Source organism: Strix aluco, chromosome 16 (genome assembly GCF_031877795.1).
Source record: "Strix aluco isolate bStrAlu1 chromosome 16, bStrAlu1.hap1, whole genome shotgun sequence".
NCBI lineage: Eukaryota > Metazoa > Chordata > Aves > Strigiformes > Strigidae > Strix > Strix aluco.
In genome coordinates, this window is record NC_133946.1 from 627,754 (window position 1) to 650,254 (window position 22,501).

At 35.6% G+C, this 22,501-nt stretch overlaps 1 protein-coding gene across 7 annotated transcripts in view; it reads right to left on the reverse strand.

Annotated features, from left to right (window-relative positions):
- The window catches only part of SBF2 (SET binding factor 2), a 302,371-nt gene that overhangs the window by 197,799 nt on the left and 82,071 nt on the right, over positions 1-22,501 (reverse strand). For 5 of the 7 annotated variants that reach the window (XM_074841634.1, XM_074841633.1, XM_074841629.1 and 2 more), the window contains one exon: positions 18,026-18,114. In XM_074841634.1, coding sequence (XP_074697735.1) covers positions 18,026-18,114 — 89 coding nt within the window. The remainder of the gene's footprint in view (positions 1-18,025; positions 18,115-22,501) is intronic. The other 2 variants (XM_074841630.1, XM_074841632.1) reach the window with 1 other exon arrangement.

Genomic DNA, 22,501 nt, shown 5'->3' on the forward strand with positions numbered 1-22,501 from the left:
TTCAATGAGTTGATGAAAGAGTTACAGTCAGCCCAGGCCGTAACCACTTTAATGGCACAGCTGCATCCCAAAGGGGATGTATGGACAAGTTCTAAGACAAGCACTCGAGTTTAACAGTACCACAGGTACAGTCTTACCACTTGGGTATGAAAATATCTTTGATATTTCTTTGTTGAAGCGATCTTTACTAAACTACCTGAAATACATATCTGAGAAAGAAAAATTTAATATCCAATTTTCATCACCTCAGGTATTTTCAGGAGAGGTGCAGTATTTTCAAGTAAACCTGAAGAAAAGGTAATCATAGTACAAATATACAATATGCAGTGAAAACATACACAGATTAATTTCAAAGAGGAAAGATAATCATAAACAGGAGGTTTGGTATGGGAATTTCAAAACTGTTCCTACTAAGGAAAATTCAAGCAGTGACAAGCACCACAAGCTCCACAGCTGTTCCAAATGAACACGAGTGGGCTGGCTGCAGGCTTTCATGAAAGCACACTCTTGGCAACTTGGTTGGAAATTTCAGAGTCAAAACCCTTGCTTGGTAAAACTGATTAAAATGAATTATTTTCAACTTTTAAATGTTTTTTTAATTACATGTTCCTGCACCAAAGATCAGTTGAAAAGTTAAGAAAAAATTGACACTAAGTATGTAAAAGCTGAAAGATCAGCATTCAGAATAACCATTTTGTTTCATCTTGGGCTACAACAAGGTGGCCCACATGGCTTCCTTGGCGAGCTACACCCAGGCACTGCTCTTCTGAACACGATGCAGCTGCTGCTCTGATGGGAAAGCAGCGGGCCAGTCAGACCATGCTGGGCCAACCAGGCCACTCAAAACAGTCCCACTTCAAGCTTCTGTTTCTTTCTCAGTACAGAGAAGTCTCACCTTAGGAGAGCATTGTTCTAAAATAGCACCTACACACCAGTGGCTCTTTCAACAAAAGACACCCTCTTCTACCAGAGTCACAATGAACTCAGCTTGTAAGGAAACGCAGGCTCTAAAGGCAGGGCAGTAGGATTTTAACTGATACCAGCAAGAACCTGTGGCAATATATTTGCTGGATGTCAATGTGACAAACCTCATGTAGACCTGACTGTTCGTAAAGTAGCGATGAGTGTAAAGTCTGTTGAGGTCAGAGTGCGTTTCAAGAGATGCACATGGAATCCTCTTCTTGGGAATCTGATACTCTAAGTATTTTCAGGAAAACTTTTTTCCTAATATCACACAGTAGCCATAATTACTTTTTGAAAGCAATAAAATTAATCATCAAGAAAAAAAAGTCTTGTCCAAGTTAAGGAAAGTAAAAGTAACTATAAACTCCAGCAAGTTAAATGTAAAACTACCAATAAAACCGATTGAGAAATTTGGTGGAAAAGCCTGCTAAGGAATAAAACTGACTATTAACATATGTTTCGAAATGTATTAGAAGTAGAAAGCTTGTAAAAACCACTAATGACAATGGATAAAATGAGGACAAAGGTAAATAATTTCAAAGAAGACTATTCAAGACCTCCAAAAAACCCAGTAAAATTCTCTACATTGTTCCCTAGAGAGGTGCCTGGGGAAGTTCCCAGAGCAGAACTGTATTTTGGAGGGGAAGATATAGAAGATCTTAGAAAACAAAAATGGAAGTATCAAACTGCCAGGAACAGACAGTATTATTCCAAGAGTTCTGTGTTAGCAAAACAAAACGTTAGAGAGCGATAAAGAGTGTTTTTCACTTTCTACCCCTGGAGACGATAGCAGGTTACTGGAAGATTGGCAGATGTTTAATCTGTTTTTAAAGAGCATTGAGGTTATCCAGAATTTTTGCTCTACATGTAGCAAGCTTGTAGAAAATGTTAAATTACAGAACTAGTAACCATACAGATACACAGATTCTACTGGAAAAGAATCAGAAAGGCTTCTGTACAGCAAGATCCCAAGTCATCCATCTATTAATAGCTCTTCAACAAAAGCAAATGGATGTACTCAAAACAACAAGGTAGTTCACTTTTCAAAAAAAATCTTTGAGCAAGAACATTCACAAAAAAGTCTCAATTAAACTAAATCGTCATGGTATAGGATAACAGTTCTCTTCTGGACTAATAACTGATTTTTAAAAGGAGGAATAAATGGTTAGTTTTCCTCAATGAAGGCAGACTAGAAACTTCACAAAGATCTCTGCTGGGATCTGTGCATGTGTAGTGCATGTGTGGGCTGACTGACTTAGGGTTTTTTGGTTTGTTTTCTACAGATAATTTCTGAACACATCAAAAAAGTTCAACAGCGAATTGGTCAAATCTATGGAAGATAAAGTACCTGGAATAGTCAATGCTAAAGTCTTCTGTGATAGTACATGAAAGGGTCTCACAATACCAAGTAATTGGGTAACAAAGTGTCACATAATTCCTAACTGAGATGTGGAAACTAAAGCACATTAAGAAAAAAAAAAAAAATCGTAAAGATGCATATGCAATAAGAGACTACATTGTTACCATTCTGGAAAGAGAACGTGAAATGTGTTTCACTTTAATGTGCAGTCACCATGGGAAAAAAAAAGAATTCAAATGCTCAAAACTATTAGGAAAGGAACTGGGAGGTACACACTTACTGTAAGACCTGCCATTTTGGTCCCTGCAGTTCAAAAAAATGATACATTTGAACTACAAGTCACAGAGGAAAACAACAGTATCCAGAGGCTTGGAAAAGCTTCTGTACAAGGAAAGATTGTATCAGACGGGTTTCTCCATCTCGGAAAAAATATGCTGTAGGACAGGAATAGAATAGATATGTACATGCTTATGAACAGAAATCACAACAGAAATACATAATAATTTATTATTTCTAATTAAAATTAAATAGAGAGCATTATATAAAGTGATCATGTGTTGGTATAAAAAATACAAAGTCTTATATGCCACTGTATTTATCAAAAGAAACAACAGTGTGTTATCTCCTGGTATCGTACACTCCTTCCCAAACTATCCAGCGCTGATTCCTGTTGGATTCTGGACAATAAGCCTGATTAACTTTTATTCTGATCTTGGGTATCAGTATTTCCATTGCTATTCAATGTAATTATCACAAGAACCTCAGGAAGCCAAGACTTGTTTTTCAGCATCTTCCCATAAACCTTGTGTGACCATGAAAAGTAGCTCAACGATTAACAGCAGAACATTTCTAATTGTAGCAGAATTAATAGATCTAAACCTATTTAACTGTTAGACTCCTAAAATTAACATTTAAGACACAGCCTTCCAAAAATCCATATGGTTCCCATAGCAGTAAAGCAGATACTTCAGGAAAGTAGAAGGGAACACATACAGACAAATAATGCAACCTTGCAGAAATTGTACGGTCAGCTTTTAGCCGCTACATTTAAATTTAAACAAGTCTTATCTGCACTCACACTCTTACTGGAGTCTGAAATATGTAAGCCCACTTTGTAAGTCTTGTTTGTTCATTTCTAGACTGAAGCTTAAGTTAGGTAGTTTATTTCTCTTCTCACTCTGGATCAGCACTGGCATAAAGAACAACCTCACCCTCCCAAACAAGAAAACCCGAAGAAGGGGGTAACTTGTAGTGAAACAAAATTCTAGATGACTCAGAACCACTCCATTCTTACTTCATTCAGTGCAAGATATAAAATACTGTGAAACTAAAACTGAAAAGGTATGTTGGGGCTTTGAGCAACCTGGTCTAGTGGAAGGTGTCCCTGCCCATGGCAGGGGAGTTGGAACTAGATGATCTTTAAGGTCCCTTCCAACCTAAACACTATTCTGCGTTCTTTTCTGTCACACTTAAAACTGATAATCTGAAGAGACAAGAATCATTGTTTCCTTCTTTGAACACACTTCAGAAACCACTACTAAATTCAATTCCTAATGTAATTAAAGGTTTCCACTGTAGTATTGCTCTTGCAACCCACAAGTAAGGTATCATCCATAATAGGTAAAATAATGTACATAAATATGCTGACCTAACTCACAGTAAATTAATACTTTAAAAGGAAAGCTTATAAGCACTACCATATTTAAGCAATAAGACATGAGGGTGTGCATATGCCATAATAATGACACACCTTAATGATACAAGTAACATGTCATTATTATCCCATACTACACACCCTAAAATGCTTCAGTATAGATCACATCTATGTATTTAACAAACGAAATTATGATACTTAGAAAAGATGCCTATTTAGTGGCTGATAATCTCAAAATGCTTCATTTTAAAAAAAAACCAAAAACAAAAACAAAAACATAAAACATGCCACCTAATATTTCTGCTCAGGTAACCATTTCTAACAATTTTTTTTTCATAATCACCAAAGTACAAATACAGATTCTTAAAAAAAAATACTTCTATCAATGAATACACACGCAGTTCCTACAAGAAGAGATTAAAAAAGGAAGGAGAGCCAGTGAAAAAGATCTCATTTTGAGGAATTCTGAAGTGTTCTTGCAAGCTTAATGGTGAATATTGAAAGACAAGATGCAGCTAAAACCTTTAAACAGGCTCTTAGTTTCTTTGGTTAAACTGCTTCTGCCTTTCCATTTAACAACCCAAGAAACGGTTTGATAAAACCAACCCACTTCAACTATCTCTGTTAATTCACAGTCTGAACTTAGGAACTGAGGAGTTAAGTGGTTTTAGCTGAACTCTTCCACAACAACACTATGCTACTTGCAGTCTAAAGCCAAAGTCAGCACAAGAATCTGACAGTCGATTATAGTTTCCTTAATCATATCATTGTTCACCTTGGAAGTAAACCGAAACATTTTGCAAAACATACTATTGAACGCTTAACTGAATATTACCTACTTAGCCTTTGCCATGCAAAATACAAACAAAATTATGTCTATGGCAGCCAGAATAAACAAAATTTAACACTAATATGTCTTCATCTTAAACCCAACTGAAATGTATTTAAATATTTATTAATTGCATATGATTCCACAGTATTTATTACTGCAGTACACTTTCACAGGCATACTCAACTACTTGCTTCAGTTGAGGCATACTATCACAAAAAGCTAACATCAACAATCTTTCAAGTCTGATCAAACTTGACAAAATGATTGTTATTTAATGGATTTCCATTCATTTAATACCTCCTTGGTTACATAAATTGGAAACCATTTCCCAATTCATGTGAAGTTTTCACAAACGTATTATCCAAGAACAAAGAAAATTGTAGGTATTCATTTATTACAATATTCCAAAACAGTTTTCCAGCTACGCAGTTGGAAATGCTGCTAATCTTTCAGATGAAAGACGTTCAAGACATGAAACGACCAAAACACATCCTTTCAAGTAACAGTATTGATCAAGGTGGAACAAGAAAAATCTTGAATTCCAAAACAGGAAATTTTGAAGACATGCTTATATAAACGATTCAACCATAACTAAAACCAGCAAGTGATTTTTTGAAGCAATTTTTGTTACTTGATGCAAATATGGTAACTTACTGTGGATACTGAAAAGCTTCTCATACAGAAGTTGCTGCTGCTGACACACATTGGTCATATGAGCAAAATACCCAAATTGGGGGTGGGGGGGTTTCTCCACCCGATTTTTGAGAGGTCTTGCCAATTCCTCTGTTATTTGGGAGAAGGAGATCAAATTCAATATACAAGACATGAAACAGATATGAAAATGGTCCAACAACAAATCTTAAAAGTTACAAATGCCAACAAGTCTCTACAAGTATATTACTGGGCCAGATTGAAGGAAAATCATTGTGAAATAAGCTTTTCTGGTATGCAGTTATAGCGAATAATCATGAGGTGATGCCGAGAACTAGACAAATCTGGTATTCAAAGAATGTTAAAAACACTGAGGTCACAAATGCACTCTGCAACTTTAGTACCTACTTCTTATCCCATTATTTTGATATTAAATCTAATTCACTCTTCATTCTAAACTTATAAGCTATGATTTTAATAAACATCTCTCGTTCACAAGCTGTAATACATGAATACAGTTAAAAATTAAGTAAGGCTGATTTTGTGTATGCCATTTACAGAAGTGGAATAGTACTTGTTTTTAAAATAGTACATTATAACATAGATTTTTCAGTAAATTACAAAAGCAGATATTCTCTCCTGGCCCAAAATTTTGAATTTATCTATATTTTTCAGAATAAAAGAATATTTCCTGCACTCTTAGCTCAAAGGTAAGCCTAAGATAAAGCACCAAAATCATAATTGCATTGGGCATTTTTAATACTAAAAGCATATTTGATTGATTACAATCCAGTGTAATATACTGCATCAATCCACACAAAGTAATTACATAATCTGACCTTGTCCCACCAGTCTGTTTTAGAGACACGCTGGAATAGATTTGCGTTTAACTGCCTTTACTTAGGTAACGAGCTAAAACAAAGTTCTGCAGACATGGAGACAGGGGGGGAAAAAACCCAGAAAGTTAAAGCCAGTTCTTATATTAAATTCCCCACAATATATTGCAGAATGAGAACAAGAATATTAGCAGCTCAGTAAAACAGCAGATCATTTTATTTGGGGGGTGGGGGGGGGGGGGTGGGGGGTGTCACTACACATTATTTATTACATTAAAATTACTTTATTCCTAATTTTATGTATATACGGGTTGCTTTAGTTCAAGTAACTTGGCAGAGAATCAAGTCAGAATACATATGAAAAAGAACAAAGACATTTTGGACTTGAGGATAACTGAAAACCTGTGCAGTATCTGAATGTGATCTGGTTTTCTTATTTCCTTTCACTGACATAAATAAAAGATGATTTCTCATATAGGTTAAGGAACCAGCTAGTGCAAGAAAAAGATGAGCAAGTCGTTTGGGGACACCTCTATAACAAAATCTGGACAGAAAAGTTTTTCAAAAACATCAGTAGTACTAGATACATAAATCCAAAAAGACGGGGAGGGGAAAAAAAAAATTCTCAGGACCATGACATAATGATCAAGTTTATGCTTTTACTATGCAGGGGGGGGTTGTTTATTTTTTTCTTGAAGTCACACAAAAAGGAAACAGGTACTGCAATATTTTTATGTTAGGGAAACATGCAGAGCACAGGTGATATTTCAAAGTCTACCTATTTTTTTCTTTATCCCCAAGGGAAAACACAGTAACTACAAGAAACAAAGCGAAACAAAACAAAACAAAAAAGATAGATGCAGAAACAAAGAAATCTGTAATGGTAAAGAGTTGGAACCAGACAAAGACAGTTGGGATATGGGCCCTTGCACAGAACATGATGGGAGATGTCATGTCCTATCTTCTCAGCTTGCATTAAAACCTGCAAGATTTGCAGTATCTAGTCAGGGAAGCTCTTGAGAGTAAGTTCCAAAAGCCATTCAAAAGAAGATTTGGGTATCAGTGTTCTTCCTCTTTACCTAGGGTCACTCAGCAGCTCAGATTTAATGAGTTGCAGGCTGAGAAAGAACTACAAACTGTAAAAGGATCATCATACGAGTAGCATTAACCACAGCTAAAGCCTGAACTGCCTTATCTCCAGATCTGTGAAAGTTGGAGCTTCAGAGAGCCATACTAAAGGCCAGTTCAAATGCTTAATTTATTACTCTACTGCTGATATAGAAATAAAATTCCTTTTTTGTTTATCTTGGTATCCATTACAGCTAAATAAAAGCACCTGTTCAAGTGCTCTTTGACAGCCTATCCTTGAAAAAAATGTAAAGGCATTGCAACTAAACATATCTGAGACAGGTCTCTCTCAGCAGCATTAAATAAGGTTGTAACACTTCATGGATCAGACCGCAGCATTAACACACTAATCTCAGAAATGTACTACTTCTAACAGTTTTGGCCTGTATCGGTTTATTTCTGACATTCACAGAGCAATGAAGACAGAGAAAGAAGAAAAGGTTTTGCTAGGATAAGTCCAGGTAAACTGCTGACAAAATTATGAGTTCCACAATATTGGCTCCATACTCAGAATTCACTATAAGAAGCCACATTTATGGCAGATCCCCACTCAGGAGAACTTCAATGCAAAGACAAAAATTCTTCATCAGTGACTAGCCCTAAAATAAGCATTTACAAAATAGATCTGAATATATTTATATTTTTCTTCTTCCTCTTAATGCAAATTGTATTTTGCATACAAATGTAGATTATTTCTTTACACTCTTACTTTACTATGATCAAAAGCAAACTCCACAAAATTACTCAATATTTATTGACTTTTACTTAAAATAAGGTTTCTTCATTAAAATTGCCATAGTTTACCAAATCCTTACTAAAATCAGGATATCCAAACCATATCAGAAATTATTAAAGACCATATTATTAAAGAGTAATACAGGAGGAAGAGGGCCATCTAAATAGCCTAGCTTCCTTGCATATCTTCTAACTTGCAAGTTCATTCATAAACTTTTCCTTTTTCCATCTACAAATACCAGGTTTTGTATAAAAGAAAACAGTATGTTATATGTTATTAGGAAATAGACAAAAGCGTCTGAAAAGGCTGTACAATAAAAACTGGAAGATGTGAAAGTGGTTTTACCCAAGTCCATGCAACTAGTCAAAAGACAGCATCAATATGCCATACGGAAACAATATTAAATAGTCTTTGCTTTATAAACAAACAAACCAACATCCCAACCTCAGGATTTATTAATTCAACTCCTTCTGACACTTAAGTTCGTGATGGTGCTTGAAGCCAACATGCTTCTTTTGAGTAAAACTGGAAATAAGCCTCCAAAGTCCTTTCCCTCGGACCCTGCGTGGCACAGTCTCAGGCAGGCACTGAACCACTGCCATCAGCTGCTGTCTCCCCAGGCCTGCACAAGTGTTTGTGCCAGGGGTGTGTTCAGAACACACCACCGCTCTGTCCTGTACACAGTCCAGAAAGGAAAACTAGGAGCCACATGAACTGGAAACAGCAAAAAGTCTCTGCACCAACATTTCTGTTCGCCTTCTAATTGGAAAATACAAGGGCTGATACAACGAGCCGCGGCACACAGAACATGCAAAATTGTGATGGGTCATCTTAGTATTATTGTTCTTTTTTTTTTTTTTTCCCTTTTTTTAATGAACACAACTAGGATACACCTTTTATAACATATTCTGAATAAGCACTTATACTGTGTCACAAACGTTTAAGTAGTCAAGCTCTAAAAGCACTGAGATGATTTAAGCCAGCAGAGAAAACCTACATCAAACGTAACAAAATTTATATAAAGAGTACAAATTTAAAGGTTGGTCAAATTGGGAGGTTGGGGGAATATCACGATTTACAAGTACTACTGACTAGAAATCTTTAGCACGAAAAGTATCAGCTTTAACAAAACACAAACCATTAACAAATTTGTTCAGAAAAAAATGTAAAATAGCCTTTATTTTCTATTAATCTGTTTTCTTGAACTATTATAAAACATTCCAAACTGATTTATAGTGATAGGAATCAACTTCACAGATAAATAATTTCTGGATTCCCAGAACACATTCAATGACCCAGTTCAAATTACACAATCTTGTATTCAGCCCAATAGACTGTGTTTGATTAGATGCACATTATCTGCCCTTCTGGTCCTTCACACAACCCTAGAAAGGATAGTTTTGTGACAACTGGATATATAGTTATAAATTCAATAGACAACAGTCTTGCTTTCTGGCTCTCCCCAAAACCACACAAATTCTCAGCTTCCTGCACAAGCACACAGAAAAACCAAACCAAACAAACAAACCCCCCCCAGAAACTTCTGTCAAAAAATTGCCTAAATAACAGCACTTAAAGCTTAAAAAAAAAATCCAGTTTCTTACAGAAGGCTGACAAATAATTATCTGTAATAATGGGCTGAAACAAAATATGGTAATTTTAAACACCAAATTTTAAGTGGTTCTGAGGTACTTCACTTCAATGCCTTATTGGGTTGTTACATCTGTCCAAGGTTAATTTTCTCTCTACCTCTCTAGTAGTTACAGGAACCCGATCCAACAGTGACATAAAGAACTCTTAAAAAAAAAAAAAACCTGCTGTAGCTAACAGCAAGGACAAACACCTGACAATCATACCTAAAGACCAGTTCTCATCTCTTATGGTAATCCACACAGATTTCTTCATTCATCGCCATTCCCATGTCTCTGTTTGGTAGCTTCCCAATGAGTTATTACCGTATCTCTCAGGAGAGAAGCAAACAAGCAGGCAGATAGAGAGCCAAAGCCTTAGCTTTTCAGATTAAGAAATCTAAAAAGAACCTCAGGAGACTATCCAAGCTATTCCCCTTTTCATGCCATACTACTAGCCTCACACAAGTCATTCCTCATAGGTATCTGTCTAACATTAAAAACAAATAATACTGCTCTAAAATTACACTCTAAGCAGTGAGAGCTCCATCTATTTAGACGTTTCTTACGGTTTACACCAAATCTTCCTTGCTATAGAATCCCTTCACCATTACTCACCTTACTGTCAGAGGACAAGGAGAACAGTTTATTCTCTTCATTTTATCTACCTGAAGTCTTATGTCTAACCTTTGGCCACCTCAGAATAGTGCTTACCTTCTTTCAAAAGCTAAACTTCTTTGATTCACACTTAGCTGAAGATGCACAACACTCTTGTTTGCCAAGACAAAGGATGGAGAAATGCTGACACCTGTATACTAACAACCTAGACAAGGACAGCCAACTGCATATAGCACAAGAAACAACTGGAAAAAAGTAGTTTTGATTAACAATAGCTCTGGATGTTACAGTGCACAGAAAAACATCTCTATTCATTTCTGTGTATCTGGGACAACATCAAAATAGTACTGTAAACTCAGAAGGTACAGCACTTCCAGTACTTTTAACTGACTTAAAAGTATACACTGGTTTATGTTTTTCTGGACAAATTTCTCTTCTGTTGCTTGCACTCCAAACTTACATAACTTCTCTTCATATCGAACTATTCTGTAATAATTTTCAGTGATGATTAGTCCAAAGTGGAATAGGTCACTTAGAGTAAGGAACCTCTTCTCATGTTAAGAACACATTCAGCTATTCAAAAACATACAGCACTTTAAGGTCATGTATTGCATTCATCCAAGTTAACTTTCAAGCACAAACAGATATTTTTTGAAAAAGACAAAGCACATCCCTAACCAGGCTATTCTACAAAGCGTTCAAGGAAAAGAAAGCTTAAAACAAAAATTTTCCCATAACTTTTCCTCTTAAAAAATGAAATATAATAGGATTGCTGCTCTTCAGTTTTGCTTTCTGGAGATAAGCCCATTTTCATATGGTGTGTTTGAGTTATACGTTGCTCTGCCTTTTTAGTCCAGACCATTTTTTAGTTTCTCTAAATAAGCATGAAAAATGTTCACAAATGTTTATATGTTCACACTGAATACATGCAGATAATAGGATAAATTGAAAGGGAAAAAAATTCTTACTGAAATACATTAGTCACAAAACCATTTATTCCAAGGGTATTATACACTCCAGACTTGTACCCTGTGAAACTGCGAAGCTCAAAGAATATTCAATACTTCAGTATTTTACCATTTTTACTAAAAATATTGACTGTATTATAAAGTGTTCCACTTTTTGTTTTCAATTGGGAAAAAATAAAAAATATTAATTGCACCCTTTCACAGTATTTAGTCAAGTAAACCCAAGTTTTGCTACACAAGGACTACTTGCAAGTCCTTAGATTTCAATATCAAATTATTTTACCCCACTAGCCTATGAAATTCAGGAGCTAAAATCTACTCAGTAAAAGCAATGGGATTCTAAAACCACAATACAACTATTTTACAGCACAGCAGAGACATTACTGTTAAATACACCACATCTATGGTGCTGTGAGATTTCTACTGGAGGCTAATATAAGCAAGTTCAACGAATATAAACTGAGTCCGTAACACAACTCCAATAAAAAAGTTAGCTGTACTTTTGCTATCATCTGTTTTCTGCTAACTGCTGACCTGAACTGCAACATGAGAATGAAAGAAGAACACAATGCCTTTATAAGTGCTATACTGAGCTCTGTCAGGCAGTTGTTCATTAAATAATTACATATGTAATGACTTCCAAGAGGTAAAAAGAGTCTGAGGGGAAACAGGAAAAAACACTCACAAAACCAAAATCTCTGCAGCTGACCAAGTGCACTGAAGGTTAAATGGATGCTGCAGACAGTCCTTTATTCAGGTCCTTAAAAGAATTAAGGTTACAGAAAAATTGGCTTACCAATCAGCTAGTTAAGACTGAAGCATCTAAAGATTAACCCCCTTAAAACTTTAATCACTTCAGGCCTTAACTGGCTAATCTGCAATCCAGTTTGTCTTTTATAACTTATTTTAAATAAGTAGTAAAATGTTCAAGTAACAGATTTGTTTCCTAGAAAAGATGCCTTACAGCAAAGTGGTAAAACAAAAATAATACTAAGTGATTAGCACTTGAATTCTGAAAGTATTACTTTTGACAGCATGCATAATGATGTTTCAGAGAGACTGCATTTGGATCTCCAAAAGTTTAGGAGTTCACTACTTTAATATCTGACTTACCTTAATCTTCAATTGAGTGACAGAAATTCTGGTTTTCAATGCAATTCTAAAGGCAAATTAGTTGGGTTTTAGTGGGGGTTTTTTGATAGCTTTCTTCTCCCTGACCCAATTATGAAGCTCCAACAGCAGTGTGTATTCATTTAAGATCTCAAAAGGTATAGCTGTCACTCGTAAATTATGTATGTCATGAAGTGGAAATCTGTACAGGACTATGAAGTTGGTGTTTGTCAAAAGACAGATCTTCTAGGTCAGTCAAAATACAGACATACTTTGAAAATACATAAATACCATTCCTTACTCTCATTTGATTTTTTTTCATGTCTAAGGTTACTTGGAATTTGAAAGTTGAATCCAGTATTTCATAAAAGGGACACTTCACATCTATTTAAGAGTTCATACTTGAAACTGCTCGATGGTGCAGAAATGCTAAAATCTACAGTAAAGATAAGGCTCTACACAAAGGAGTAATACGGTCATTCCACCAACAACAACTCCTCCTCTAGGAAGAAACAGGCATCCTACCAGATCTCAAAGGGACATATACAGCCTTTCTTCAGAAGCATTTCTCTTAGTATCATAACATTTGTAAGCTATCTTCATAGGATTGTATTAAATAGCAGTTTTTAGAATTTAAAATTACATTTTACAATTTAAGTAATTATTTGGATAGGTGATTAGCTTGTCTAGAAATGTGTGTTCATTTCTATACTTGCACATACTTGAAATGAAAATTACTAATTCATGACAGTACTACTACTACCACCACCAGTTATAGTTGGAAATTTTCTTCCCTGCTACTTATAAACTGCACAAACACAGTATATCTAGCTCAAACTTAAGACAACATACCTATTTCTAGGTATGACTTTCATTAGCCTAATTAACACTAGCCTCCCAACACTGAGTAATGCAGATGACACTTAGATTAGATAATTTAGCCCTGGGACAAAAATGAGTGTACAGTGTAACACTGCATACCAAAGCTCCCTCCTTTGATGTATACCTAATTATGATGTCTAGAAAGGCACACAGCAGAATTAAAACTGGATTATAAATAAGAAAAATATGCAGAAACCTAAAGCTAACTCATTCAACCAACATACGCTCTCAAAGATTCTTTCTACAAGTGAGAACAAGAAGTTTGATTATCCTAATTTTAAACTGTTCTATATGTCTCAGCTGATTTTAGAGGGTTATTTTTGAACTTAAACTATATCTGTGTAAAGCTGAAATAACTTCTCTGAAACAGACAGACTATGGAGAAGGATACCCAAATGCATTCATTTAAAATATCATGGGGAACAGCTATTGGATTAGTATGTTCTAACTGCATTCATTTGAAAACCAGTGACTTAAATGCTATTCTGAGCCAAATGCTTTATTAACTTTAAGAATGAGTATAAATCTCTCTTTACTCCTCAAAGTCAGCTTACTTCCATGAAACTTGAGGAAACTCACTTTGACTTGTATTTGTCAGTAAACTGAAGATGCTCAGATTCTATCATGAAATTATAAAAAGTGTTTCCTATACTCCTCTTGAATAGCCCACAAAAGGTTCTAGCAAATCAAAGAAGAGTAATCTTACTGCTTGTGAAGTAACAGGTATCATACCTTATCCTCAGGTATATCACACCATTCCACAAATGGTTAAAAAAAACCCCAAAGTATTAGTGCCCTTACTAGCTACTCTAATTATCAACAATCCATTACAAAAAACTTCAGGGATGTTCCACACACCTGCAATTTGCAGGCAGCTCACTTATCAAAGTTTCTGTATTCGGCTATAAACAGAACAAAGTTAAAAACTGTGAAACCATTAGAGAAATGGCAAATGCAAAGAGCGGAAGATTAAGAAAAATCTCTTTAGGTAATTTGATGAAATGCAGATAAGTAGAAGCTCTAAGAAGGTACACTGACCAAGACCTATTGACAGTATCTTTCCCTCAACAGACTCGTGGCTTTGCTCACCACTGACAACCAGAGACACACAATTTATTGAACAAGACAAATTAAAACACTTCAATAATATTTCATAAAGTATATTTTTGTTGAATTTTGGACAATGTGTTTATTCCATAACTTCTGTGTTTGTTAAACAAGACCAGAACATAGCTAACATGCTACACACATAGAAACAGTTTAAGTAGCTCTTAATCCTTTAATACAGAATATATATACACCAAATAGAACACTAATCAGTAAAGTTCAAACTGCAATTATATTCTTTAATGACCCAATTCTCTGCATATTTGTGTCAAATTAACAAAACTACAAATACAGTCAAAGCTAAAATAGAAGTTGAAATAGGGTTATCATCTTTCCTAGATAAGATGTTCTCAAAATGATTTGTTTTCACTCAGCCAAGGGCAGGTCCACTAGGCCCAGTTTTTCCCATGCTAGCCCATTTTTCAAAACTGGGCTCAACAAAATGAAAACTAGTATTGGTAGTATTTTTATTATTTAACATTAAAATTACCTGCACAACTCCACTCTCTACATTGTCTTAATTTATGTCTCAGAAATCTGATTACACAAATTCAAGCCCAGAAGGGGGGGGCGGGGCGTGCAAGGTTGAGGAAAGAGAAAAGTCCTTCACAAAAGTCTCAGAGGATTTTGTCCACCAGTTTTTGGCTGGAGCTTGGACTAACAGCATCTCCACAAGCTTTGGAGATCACAAGGGGTCCAAACGGGCATTCTCCATCTTAAAGTATTAAAGCTTGGGAGGCAGGGCTGAGCATAGGTCTTTTCCACTATTTCCCCCCTCACCCTCCTTGTTTCATAAAATTAACAACATGTATGGGAAACAACTATTACATCGTATCACCCATTAGATGCCAAGACAACCTGTATTATTTGGCAAAAAAGTTTAAAAAAATAAATTCCAAATGTCCCAATTCACAGGCAAATCATTTGCTTTACAAATGAGCAGGGGTGAGGGACAGGGTGGTGAGATCTTCATCAATAATCAGCTGAAGATCTCCATGATTCATGGCAAAAGTACTAACTTTGACAGAAGACAAGACTCAAAAAATCAAAATTCCCTTCAATCCTATTGCTAGGCATCAAAAGCTTTGGCCTTTTTTCCTTCATGAAAACAGTGAAGAGACCTTAACGTTCTTCAGATACAAACCATTGCTTTTCTTCCTATTTCAGAGAAACCATAAAATTCCATAAAGATCCTCCACTTAAAGGAAAGGAAGTACATTTAAGAGGATTTTAACTCAAACTACCCGTAGAACTAAGTGCAATTCATAAATACGTCTACCTTCATCTTCACACACATTTATGTCAACTATTCTCTCTTACCTTCTTTCTCCCTTCCCACCCACCCCCCTCCAAGGTTTGCATGTTACCTGTTTGCCTGTTAATGATATTAAAGCTGCCCTTCGGGTGACAAACAGAAAATGGTAACACAGAGTTTATTCTTTCCTTTCCATGAATTAATGTTGATTCATGTTACACTCATCCAAAACATTAAAAAACACATCCTGCCAAAATCTGACTCTCATAGTGATTTACTTTTGTACTTGATATTTGCAATATCTCTAACTCCTTGATCTTAATTAATTAAAATTTTATTACCACATTTGAAAAGCAAATAAAAATTTGACTAATTTTGCCAACTGGCTGAATAGATGTCCTTAACTTTTAAGTTGTCGGATTTCATTTTACTGGGAAAGTTTAAAGTCTTAATGGCTTTGCCTAATGAGTTATTTGAGAACTGATACAGAAATAATGTTTCGTTCAATGAAGGAATAAAAATAAAATCCTCCTTTAGAAAGGTATTTCTTGTAGTGCTAACAACCTATAATTAAATGGGAAATAACATTTAGGTACAGATATAGCCCTTAAGCAGCCTGCCTGCTCTAAGAAACTTGTGCTTGTTTATTTCAACACATCCCTGGAAGTCAGATACATTACTTACTTTGAAATAGGTAAGGAAGATTTGTATGAGAAAATAAATCTTAGTATGATTCAAACTCTTGCAGTTGTTTAAGGCAAGATCAAACCACCTAGTTCAACCCCAAGAGAGTGGTTAAAGAAAGAAAACACCCCTAAGCCTTGGCATCAAAGTTTATTTCTCTTCTAATGAGCTACAACTGTGGGTACCATATAAAAAAGCCACTGATCTGAACTCAGTCAGCAGTCATCAAGCACGTGCTGGCTAGGCATGTATTAAGTAGAGAATTACCAGCTAGAGCAAACAGCAATTGCTATACAGAGCGGTATAATGTTGTAACAGCAGTAGAAACACTTCAGAGAAAGCAGGAGCTTCCATTGTTTCAGCACAGCACTACATTGCCAAATGCAGTATTATGCAAGTGTACCACAAACACTGTAACCATCCATCACGTGTATCAGAAATAATGCTTACACCAGTGATTAATGCATGACATCCCCTCAAACATAAGGCTTATGCTTGACTATGAAGAAATGAAAACCACAATGTTGAAGAAAACGAGCAACCAGTCGTGTCCACCACCACAGAGAGAACAACAGAAACCTCTGCTATACCAGAAAGCAAGCAGTAAACACCAAGATGCCCTCCCCTCTCTTTCACTGGAGAAGACAACTCATGGCCAATGGCATGTTATGACTCAGTAAGGGAGCTGAGCACTGGCTGAAAGGTATCACACTGGTAAAAGCTTGCTATGTTTGCTGTATCTGTGTAATAAATTCAGTGAACAGTCAGTGTCTTTGTCCTCTGCAGCTTATTTCGTCCCACAGTACAAAGAATTCTCTTGCAACATTTCCTATGGCCCATCTCCTCCTCTAGCTCATCCTGCCCCAGAAGTTCCTAAGTTCACGGCAGTCTAGAGTTTCACTCTGACTTCTCAGAAACCTAATTTGCAGAGTATGACCACAGTATTTCACTTCTCTGCAGGATTTTGAAAGCCATATGTTTAATGAATCCCTGATCCAGATAAGATACACCTTTTTATTGCATTGCAAAATATGAGATCAAGGAAGGGAAAGAAGTGGCACTTAGTGAATTCTCAGCGAGGGCATCTAATATAGATCACTGTACAGTAGCCCTGTTCAGTGTACCATTCTTGTAAGCACCCATCATGCCATCTGTCAAGGACAGAATACTGGATAAAGACTGACCATTTTAATCAAGCCAATTAATTGGGGTACTATTTTTAATTCATTTTTTAATCTACAATATACAAATACACATCTGTATTTATTTGGACAATGAAAAGTCATCTGCCATCTGAAGGATGCTTCTAAAAATGTAGTCAATGATAAATTTACTGACACAAATAAACATTTTTCTTAAACACAATATTTCTAAATTTGCAGCAGAGTTTTTCTGTATTCTAGGAATAACTACTTAGTGGTACAGACCAGAATAAATTTCTTCTGTGAGTCAAAATTATTATTTTTAAAGCTATTATCTATCCCCTCTACTCACATAATTTCTATCCATTCCCTGTTGGGTTAGATAATACAGATTACTGCATGAAGGCAGATGTATCTTCCAACTGTATGTGAAAGAAATTCTAAAAATTATAAGATGTAATGCAAACTTACCAACTCTATTCCCTGTGGAAAAGGAGTGTCTTCCCAGTCCTTCTGAGGAAATCTTTGGATTATTTTTCCCAAACCTTCTGCTGGGCCTGCTGAAAGATAAAATTCAATTACTTAAAGACAAACTGGTGGAATTTAAATCGCCATCAATTTGAGAATATTTTCAGAATATACCCAATATTAGGAAATGTTTTGCCACAAGAAGCAGAACAGGCTCCCCAAATGTGTCTTGCAAGTCATATAATAAATACAATCTTAATATTCTCCAGTAGTAACATAAAGAGTCACTACATGAAATGAAGCTGCAAGCTGCATCCAGCCTATGCCCGCCATGCGTGTTTTCAAAGTGACAGATGATTACGGGTAATTCTAGTCTCTCTTCACAAACAGCAGTAAATAAAAAACTAATATAATGGATAATGTGATATTTAAAAAAGAAATCGAACATCTGTCAACAAGTGGTCTTCAAAAAGAAGTCTATAGATTAAAAATCCACATGATTTATCCAGGACACTCTAGTTCCTTGTCAGAATTTCTAGTTGGATTCCTTGGACAAGTCAGGAGTGAATTTCTACACAGGAAGGTGCAGAGAAAAACTGCTAATTTTTGATAACTTCTCTGATGCAATTTTTTTTTTTTTTACCCCCCTCCTTTTTTTTAAAGCCACAGTGCTATAGATAGGAAACCCTTCAGAAACACCACAAATACTCAACAGTGTCCTGTCATCCTGAACGGTGCAGGAATGCACATAGAAACATCAATTTTGTTCTTCACCTGCTGAAGTCCTAGAACAATTATTGAAAAAATTGTAACTTTTTTTTTTTACTGAATTTTAGCTCTGGGATACACCACAATATAACGTGGCAAAGTGAAATCAATTTTTACATTAACCAGTACTATCCTGAAGGAATGTTGAAAGCTAGGACCATTCTGAAGTAAGCCACCACACAACATAAACCATGCAATCAATAGCCTTCAACTTCTGTTTTCCACATTTGAAGCATGGTACAATAGTGGGAAGAATGATCTTTTCTCTTGCACAAATCATGCCTTTTCCTACAGAAAACAGCAAATTGTCTGATTTATCTTACAAACATACCAAACAAATTGAATAATTAATATTGTTCTGATTTCTTAAAGAAACTGATTTAACATGGCCAAGTATTTCACATGCCCAAAGACCTGTCTAACATTCTATACACATTTTAAACCCAAGAAAACAAGATTCCTGTGATAACATTACCCATCCATCAGTCTTCACTCTAGCAATTTCTGCATCTCTTGGATGATTTCAGTGTAATTTCAGAGGTAAGTAGACACAAAACACATAGATGCTTGCAAGTCAATTGCTGGGTAGAGATGAGAGGCGCAAACTCCTGTTCTTTCCTCTACTCCAAAGAGCGGGAAAAAGCAGCAGAGCTGAACAGTTACCTCTTCTGTAAGGCAGCACCCACCCAGGCATCAGCAGTTACATTCAAACCAACCAAGCAGAGCACACACAGCTCTAGACTCCCACCATACCTGCATTCCCCTACCCAGTAAGCAGATCACAGGAGAAACAGGGTAGCTAAGGAAGCAAGGCCAGCATGGATAAAAGTCTAATTTCAAGTAAAAACAGATACTTGGGAAATCAGTTTTCATTAAACAATACATAAAGCTTCCTAAACAGCAAAGCTGAAATTTGCAACCATTTAAAATATCTTTTGATAGTTTTAATAATCTCTGCTGACCCATCACATTCAAATGGGATCACCCTTTCTCTAAAGTTGTATTACAAAACTTTGAGATTAAACATTAAAATTTTAAAACATTTTCTTGTGAGAAGCTATATTTTGACAGTATGAAACAGTACAAATTCTGCATTAGTAGTAGCAGTCCATATGTGTTGCTTCCTCTGCAGACACCCCAGCAGCAGCAATCAATACATTACTTTCCTGGCTTTACCATAAAAAACAATTTTCAGTCTCACACAACTCAAGTCTGCTAGCATAAAGCAATTCATAAATCAATGTTATGGTGGAAAAAATATGCTCCTTTAAGCTTCCTGCTAATTTACAGTTTAGTTTGCTTCTATCTTAAAACCCACAATAAATTTTACAAGGCATTTAATTAGAATCGATCTGACAATTTTGTAAGAAGTATTTTCTCCAGTTTATGTATTTTTACACTTAACATTCTACCATTTTCTCTTGAAAATAATTTAGAAACAGATGTCTTGGTACAACGGGCATATAAACTACACAGAGTAAACTCCAAACAGCAGTCTTACCCCCAAGATAGCACATACTGATTGTGATTACCAAGGGCAGCATGCTGAAGAACTGCACTCAGACTGGGGTAGCCACTGCTAGGAAAATGTTCTTGAAAAAAGAAACACCTTCCATCTACCTCAAGTGCAACTGATTTGGTATCCAAGTTTTCAAAAAAATTAGAAAAGGATCCATTTCAGAGAGGCTTACAGAAGTCTCAAAACTATTCCAGATATTAAACAGTCAAAGTTAAGGAACAAAGCAGTTAAGATGAATCTTCAGAAATTCATCAACTTAAATATAAAGAAAGATCAAAGTTGGAAAAAAGAGTGTATGGAAGGATACATGAAGTATGTGTCACAGAAATGCAATATTTCAAAGGCAAAAAAAAAATTAAAGTGAATAGTTCTGTATCCAAGATATCAGCACCAGAAAAAATAAGTATTTACATCCATCAGATATGAATAAAAGAAAGAACACAAACAAAGCACTGTTAATCCTTCCACATAAAAGTCCTGTGATAGAGCTTTACAAATCTATTTATTATGCATAAAATCTAACTATTTCACACGATTTCTTAAATTGTATACAATACAGACAGATGGAAAACACTCTTCCCATCCCACCAGAATTTGGTTTGTTTTCGGGTGGGAGTGGGGGAGGAATTTGGGGGTTTTTTAATTATTCTGGACTCTTTCCAAATCATGGCAATTCTTTAAAATCTCAATTTTATATGTTTGCAAGTACAAAGTAAAATTAATTGCAATTTGATAAATTTGGAAAAGAAATACAATTATTATTTTCAAATACACAAGTTACTGAGTTGCATTCTCTGTGAAACAAAGTTTAGACCCAGGAACACTTGAAAGAATCACCATTCTACAGACAGCGAGGACCTGGCCTGCTCTTGCCACAAGAAGCTTCTCACTTTGACTGGAAGTGTACTTCACCCAAATACAGTAATTTACATTTAATCCTTATGTAGAAGCAAAAAGATAGAGAGAAAAGGTATGTCTTGTGGACTCCACTCCTTTACAATGCATATACAAATGCATATACAAAGTAATTAACTTAATGCTGCTATACAAGATTAAAACCTGTCTAAGAGAAGACTCAGTAGTTGCACTTCATTTCATAATAAAACCAATTCAGTACAGTATGCTCACCACATTTCCGATATTTTATAGTGTAATTACTGTTGACTCTCTATTGGAATTTTTCAATCCATCTACTTAAATAACAGTAAAATTGGAGTAAGTCTCTAAATCCCATGGTTTGAGGTGAGGAGGTGTCAATGTTACCTGCCTTCAGCTGACTTTTATTAAGTCATTCATCTTTCAGCAGAGAAGTGATGTCTGGAGATATCAGATTATTCAACAGGTGGCTGCAACTCAACATCTAAGTGATTTTACATTCTCAACTGTTTTAGCACAACACACAGAAATAGAAAAAAAATCAGATCATGGAATTTCAAAACCAGCTATAATTTGTTTCAATATATGCTACTGATAACTACCGACAACTTCCAAAAATGTCAAGGCCACATACCAAATGTTAACTCATTGTCAAATCAGGTTTCATTCACATCTTTATTTTTTAATGATTTTTCAAACACAGAGGTTGTTGGGTTTTTTTAATTTTTCTGATCAATTATCTGAAAACATGTTTAATCAATAACAAAAAATTCTATTTTATGTAAAGGAATTTATTACAAATATTTAACAAAATTTGAAGATGTCTATTAAAGAAGAAATTAGAAAATCTGAATGGAGGGGAGGGGGGGAGAGAGCGCACTTATATGTATGATTTTGCCCTTCAGTATGCATTTAAATGTATCCACTGGTCTCCCATATTTTGTAAAATGGGTACCCGAATTACCCCAAATCTATACAGACTGAGGCAATGTACATATTGACAATGCAACAGATGGCCATTTCCTATTCCGTGTTAAAGTACCACTCCCTCAGTTAAACTAGAGAGGGGAGTACCTCAGTAACCTCTAACTCATTCTGGTCTCTACTTCTTTCACTGGACAAGTAACAGCCTTTGCCCATTTTTTCCTGATAATAAAATAAGGTGATTAAGATTTTCCCGTGTGTAAGTTTTAGATCCCAACCACATTCCCTCCACTCTGCATCTATCCTTTCCAACGTCTTCTTTCAAGCCCCTTTTATTAATTCTTAACACTAAAAGGACAATCCTTCCATATCCAAGTGAAATTCCTATTAAC